This window comes from Trichechus manatus, unplaced genomic scaffold, assembly GCF_000243295.1.
Source record: "Trichechus manatus latirostris isolate Lorelei unplaced genomic scaffold, TriManLat1.0 scaffold00156, whole genome shotgun sequence".
Lineage (NCBI taxonomy): Eukaryota > Metazoa > Chordata > Mammalia > Sirenia > Trichechidae > Trichechus > Trichechus manatus.
Genome location: NW_004444092.1, coordinates 5,845,905 through 5,852,782, shown reverse-complemented (window position 1 = coordinate 5,852,782; position 6,878 = coordinate 5,845,905). Strand labels below are relative to the sequence as shown.

The 6,878-nt window shown below is 43.4% G+C and overlaps 1 protein-coding gene across 1 annotated transcript in view; it reads left to right on the top strand.

Moving 5' to 3' along the window:
* The first annotated feature begins 1,639 nt into the window (after positions 1–1,639).
* CASD1 (CAS1 domain containing 1) overlaps positions 1,640–6,878 on the top strand; it is a 68,655-nt gene continuing 63,416 nt past the window's right edge. Inside the window, exon 1 of the mRNA XM_004386145.3 lies at positions 1,640–2,008. Coding sequence (XP_004386202.1) covers positions 1,876–2,008 — 133 coding nt within the window. The 5' untranslated portion in view covers positions 1,640–1,875. The remainder of the gene's footprint in view (positions 2,009–6,878) is intronic.

Sequence of the window (6,878 nt, the reverse complement as noted above, 5' to 3'; positions counted from 1 at the left end):
AAAAAAAAAAAAAAAAAAAAAAACCTAGGTAGAGGGATTTAAACTAGAGGAAAGGTAGAAAGACGACACGAGCTATTTTCAATATTTCAGAAAGCCTTCTGAAAACTGTGATTTAAATAAAATGCCAAGTCTCTTCGCATTTGGTAGGCATTAAATCAACTCTGTGGACTAACATTGGTTATCGTATGCCAGTCAGAAATTCTGATTCATTGTTGATGACACCATAGTTTTCTAGGATGTGATTGGCAGAGCATATAGGGTTAGCAGAATTATTTATCTGGTTTTCACAGTATCTGATTTAATTCTTCCAGCATGTGATCAACCTTGGATCAGAAGAGTGATAGCCAAAATTAAGCCACCGTTTGCGGGAATAATGCCCAAGTATCTGTATACTTATTTAACTTTATTGCTTATGAGCATTACATCAATGACAGTGATGTGTGTGATTTCATTTAAGTGACAAAATCTTTTAAGATATGGGAGTCCACGGATTTTAAAAAAAAAAAAATCCTTGGATGAAAAGACAAGATCTCTTAGGTCCCTTCATATCTAACATTCTATAATTTTAAGTGGGGCCTATAAGCACACATTTAAGAATTACTAAACGAGAAAGTTGTGAAGAATACTTGACAACACCCCAACTAAGCAATGACTGATTTCTAAACAAGGCAAATAGAAGGACCAAGCAATGTAAATAACCATTCCCATCCAGAAGGCAGCACTGAAGAGACCAAAAAAGAAAAAAGATGTTGAGAGCAGGATAATGAATGGCTTTACAAAGGCGAGCAGTGTTCACTTTATTGATAATGACAAAATATTAACCAACTTTAGGAGCACGGATGATTCTCTTAAACATTTTTTTGTTTGCACATTCACCTAGCCAATCCTTGTGTAAACACCAATGAAGAGTGAAGTTCCTGCCGCACCACACCTACATTAACTAGGCTCATTCCGTGCACCTTCCACTCTACTTTGATGTACCTTCGCCCACCAGAGCTGGGCAAACTGAAGACATTAAAGACATAAAAAGTTGCCAGGGAAATGGGCCAAAGCAGTAAGACTGGTATTACCTGTGGGTTGGGTTCCAAGACTACCATTAATCTCAACGCCAGGCTAGAGCCTTGGTCAACCAGACTAACCAGACAAGCCTCGGACAGCGTAACAGTAACTCACCCCTGACGATGGGCGGGTTCAGGGAGTAAAATCTTTATAAAGGGCGTGGAGGGAAAAGAGGGAAGGGTACCGTGTGTACTTTTCTCCCGGAAATGTATTCTATTGCCTCAACCTAGGCTCAGGTCAAAAAAAAAAAAATCCGCCGCCGTCCAGTCGACTCCGACTCATAGCTCAGGTAGCGGCCAGTAAACCAAGAGACGGCCCGAGAGCCTGCATCTAGGCCAGGCTAGGACCCTCGGGTCCCTCTCTCCCTACTCGATGTCCCTGCCACTGCAACCGCCGCAGCCACCCGTCGCCGCCCGTGACCCGGTGACCGCAGAGGGCCAGCTAGGGCCCTTGACCCCGGAGCACTGGGCATCCGGACCCCCCTCGCAGGCGCAGCCGCTATTAAGGCAGGAGGGTAAAGAGGAGGAGGAAGGGGAGGAGACAGGCGTCCAGGGCGCCTGGGGAACCGGTACGGCGGAGCAGCGGCGGCGGGGCTGGGGGGAGGCCGCCGAGGCCGCCGCGGCCGAGGAAGGGCAGGCAGAGGCCGGGGGCGCCGCGGCGGCAGTGGGATCAGGCTGCCCGGCAGGAAGTGCGGGTGGCGACCGCGGGGGCTGGCAGTGCCTCCTCGCCTGGCTGCGGCGGCAGCAGCTCCAGTGCTGCCCCTGTGCGGCGCCCCTTCCCCGCCGCGCCGCGCACTGTTGTCATGGAGGAACCAAGATGGCGGCTCTGGCCTACAACCTGGGCAAGCGGGAGATCAACCACTACTTCAGCGTGAGGAGCGCCAAGGTGATGGCGCTGGTGGCTGTGCTGCTGCTTGCTGCCTGCCACTTCGCCTCCCGCCGCTACCGAGGTGAGCGGGCCCTCCCCCTGTCCCGACCGGCCGGGGGGAGGCGGCGGCGGGTGGCCGCCCTCCTCGCCCGACACACGCCCACACTCATGCGGCCGACTGCCAGCCCGCCCGGCCCGCGGGGGAGGCGGTACCCCCACGTGCCCCCAAGTGTCCCCAGCGGCGGGCCGGGCGCCCCCGTTGGGCTGTGCAGACCCCAGTATGCGGGCTGCCGTAGGTCGAGGGGCCGCAGTCCTAGGTCCCCTGAACCGTCCGCGGAGGGTCGGGGGCGCCAACCCGGGCCTGCACGAGGGGCTGCAAGGGTCCCGACCCTGCGCGAGCTGGACGCGGGGGAGTCAGGCTAGGCCCGGGGCTCATGGGCAGGAGGTCGGAGGGGCGGCCCGCTGGGGCAGTCCTGGGCGCCGTGAAGGCGAAGCCCTTTATGTAAGGAACATTTTTGCCTGGAGTGGGGGCGCAGATACCGCGTCCCAGGGGTCCGGTTCGTTAACCTTTGTTTTCACCGGCCTCTGTACTGCAACAACTGGGCCGAGTTGTTGGACAGCGGCGAAGGCCGCCTCATTTTTCTTTGCCACCGGGGAGACAGCTGGTAAAAGATGCCTGTAGTCAAATGGAGGAGGTGCCACCAAGCCTTTGTGATTCTGAAACGTTTAAATGGTTCTGGTTGCACACTTTTACAAAGTAAAGGTACTGGGGTAGTTTTTTTTAAAAGGAAGCTATGAGTTGACAGGAGTTGAGGTGGGTAGAGAAAGACAAGTTAGATGAAAGGCAGGTTGGAAGCAGTTTGAAAGTAGGCCTTCGCTGTGGGTTTTCAAATTGGTGTAAAGGGGAAAAGGAAATGAGACCTCCTTACTTCAGAACGAATTGTCCTTCAGTAATCAAGGAGTATTTACTTGACCTTGTTGATGGATTTTTAAAAAAATTTGTTCTGTAAAAATGCCACTAGGAGAGAGGCTGACAGGCTGAGGGAAATTAATAATGATAGGATCTTTTATTTTTGGCCCTCGGTACTATCAAAGCCATTATTTGGATTGCTCTTGGTTACTGCGAGATTAATTGGTCAAGATGTAGTGTATAATGGACAGGTGCACATTTAACACGATGTCCATTTAACTTCACACCCACTTTGGCAAAATATCCAGTAAATAGGATACTGAAATCTGAATTGCCTTCTCATCCCAGGAAATCTTTCAAAGTGTAGGACATTTTGATCACTTTTGCTACTTTGTTTTCTCCAACTCTTGATTTAAAAAATCTCACATTCTAGTACCATACCAGATGAACAGCTCTTTATATGAATACCCTAAATTGATTTAAAAGGATAGATTCTTTATACCCAGCGGTATAAAGGCGCCAGTAGGCAAGATAAGCACCGTGCTTACCTTGCTTACTAGATCATCTGTAGTGAAGAAGTTCACATTTTTTCGCTACATCAGAGATTTTGCTTCCAGGCATGGCTGGCATCTGTCTCTCTCCCAACCCCATAGCACCTTCCTATAGAATCAAAGCCTCTTTCCAAATTTACAGTCGCTGACAGAGGAGGATGAGCCAGTGAGCAAGGTAAACATGGGCTTACTTGTGCTTATTTACTAACCTGTAATGAACAATTTCACATGTGGTGAAGATGTGAAACCCATGTGAACTTGTTCACGACACATAATCTGGTAAGCACTGGCTTACCTTACCTATTGGATAATCCACCCCTGTTTATACCCTTTTGGCCTCTCTCCTAAACAGGTCACAGCCATATGACTTGGCAGCGCTTTGGTTCATCCGCAGTCACTAACAGAAATCCAAGACTTTCTTTCCTGTGTGGAAATAATGCAAAATAAAGTTGGCAGTGTTGGTGCATTCATTCCTTGTAATTTTGAGGAAAAACTTCTCTTAATTACTATTAATCATTTTATGCTAGTTTGGTATAAGATGGCAATGATCTAATTCAGTTTTGACATAGGCCTAATGTGATGGTAGTAGAGAAAAATTTTATAAATGCAGTGCTATTGTCCTAAAGATAAACAGCTAACTCCCTGCCCCCTCCTTTTTTAAATTGTGCTTTTATCTTTTGAGAAGCTTTGAATACTAACTTTTATACTTAGATTACATATTTCATTTTATCAAAATCTGGCATCAGCCTGGAGAATAGAAAGTCAGATGGGACTTTCTGAGTCATTGTAACAATCTGGGGTTGTTTGTAAAGCTTCCTTCAGAAGACAGTCATCAGTTTCTGTGGTGCTTCAGTGCCATAAGTGCAGAGCAGTACACTTGGTGTGTGTACTTGCTTGAGACTGAATGTCAGGAACTTGAGCCAGAGACTGGGAAAAATAATGATCTTAACGGGAAATTTTCATCCATTCTCATGCTCTGTCCATGTCAAACTGAGTCAGGTACAATGCCTTTCACACAAAGGTAATCATACACTTGAATCACGATATCATAAATCTTTAGAAGAAGAAAGGACCTTATGTTAGATGTAGGGTTTTAGGCTGCATGTTAGAAGCTTAGGTACGTGGGTACAAGTGTGACTGAGACAGGGTACAGCAAATCACATACTCAGTACCTGTTGCTTTACAAACTACAGAAAGTAAAGCTTGGCAAATACTACTTGCTAACATTGAACACTTATTACATGCCAAGCACTGTTCTAAGGGTTGTTTCAACCCATTTTGCTTTCATAGCCATTCTGTAAGGTTAATACTATTAGCATATTTCATCCCCCCCCCCCATTTTAACATCTCTGTAGTCAGGATGAATCTTTAAAGATTGTGTGTCAGTTTAATTGGTAACTTTTTTTTCTTAATGTTACCTAAAGTAATGCTGTGTGGGATGGTCTTAGATTCAGTGAAATACGGTATTATTTATATTTTAAAGATAGGGCGTGGTAGATTAAGTAAATTGTCTAAGGTCCTAAGACTGAGCTAGAATTTAGAGCCAGTTAGTGGGCCTCATGCTGTTCTGCAAAGCTTCTTAGATGGTGGGGATATATAGAAGATGGAGTGAAAAAGCATTTTCCAGGTGACATGCAAGGGTAAAAATTTAAAAACACGAATGCAACCTCACAGTACTAGCCAAGATTTTTCTATTATTTTTCCTAAGAAATGATTTTCTAAAAGTTTTATGTGTAAAACTTCAACATCTGACCCTAGCCTACTTTTTATTACCTGTGTTTTTTCCCTTATTCTTCCTAAACCCCAGGCTCATGGTCCTCACTGTTCTTTTCTCAGCATGCTTTGTTCTTTTATATACGTAACGGATTTCTGGTTTTTGCTTCCTGCAATGACCTTTCTCCCCTTGAAAGAAACTATAGTACAGGCTTTTCCTTCAAGGTCTGGTTCAAATGTCACCACAGCAGAAGTAGGAATTAGGAATCCAGTGTTTCTACAGCAATTTGTACATACTTATGTTGTATTGTAATAACTTGTATCTCGGTTCCCCACACAAACTTCCAAGAGCATCTTATTCATCTTTAAATCACAAGAGCCTAACACACAATAGGAACTCCATAAATAACTGTTAATAGATTTTCAGAGTTCTTATTTCCCCTTTTTTTCCTCCTTGCATTTGGTTCTGTTATGATTTCATCTTCAGATAGCATGTTCTAATCTCAATTTTAGAAAATGTATGACTTTTTTTGCATTTTTAATATTTTCATATAATATAGTAGAATGATGTATTTAACCATAATTACTCTTTTAACTATATTTAACTATATTTTTTTCCAAATTGTATCAATCTCTAATGTTACTGAGTCACAAAATATCCATTAATACTATGATGACAGATTAGAAACATTTTTGTGATTTGTGCCTTGATTTTGCTGAAGCCTGATTCCTTTCTATCGCTAGGCATATTAAATGCAAATGTTAGATATTGGATGTTTTCAAGAAAAGTAAGTTGAAAGTTTCAGAAATTAAAGCAAAGAAAAAACAGCTCTAGGTCTCTTAACCTTTTCTTTCTTTGAGTGATAGATCCTGATCTATAGGACACTGCTTATAAGGCATTCCTAGCACTTCTAAAGAAAAATTCTAGAGATGATTTTCAGCACAGACTAAGGTATAACTTGCTGAATTTTAGGCAAACAATATAATACAGATTACATTGTAAACTCTGTGATCTGGTATTTTCATGGTTCTGAATAGGAAACACACAGCTTTGGTAGGATGATTCACTTTAAAGGTGCAGTGTGCAGACTGTTCTATGCAAAGAAAAATGTAAGTTGTGGTTTATGTAGGACATCAGGTGTTTTCTTTAGTTGTTACTTTTTTTCCTTTTGTTTTGCTTATTTGTTTGCTTTTAAGTATTTTTTTTTATTATAGAAAACTCATGCATAAAAACCTTGAGGCTGTAGATTGACAAACCAGATGCTTACGCTTAAGATAATGGTACAAAGAGGAGGGAAACTATTTATCCACATATTCTTAGCATTGGAAATAGTGAAAGTAGATAATTCTATCCCTTACCTTGGTTGCTTTTTTATTGAGTTCCTAGCTAAGCTTATGTGAACACTTGCCAACTTTTACTTCACACTACTTGTATTAAAGTGGCGTTAAACTTATAGTAGGCAAACAAACTATGGTACATACACACAATGGAGTACTATGCAACGAGAAAGAACAATAATGAATCAGTGAACCATTGCATAACATGGATGAAACTGGAGGACATTATGCTGAGTGAAATACGTCAATCACAAAAGGACATATATTGTATGAGATCTCTATTGTAAAAACCCATGAAAAAGTTCACACGAAAATGTAACAATTCTTGTTGGTTACCAGGGATGGGAGGGGTGGGGGGGAATACTAAATAGGCAATAGACAAGTGGTATCTTGGGTGAAGGGTGAGACAGTACACAATACAGGGGAAACTAACACAACCT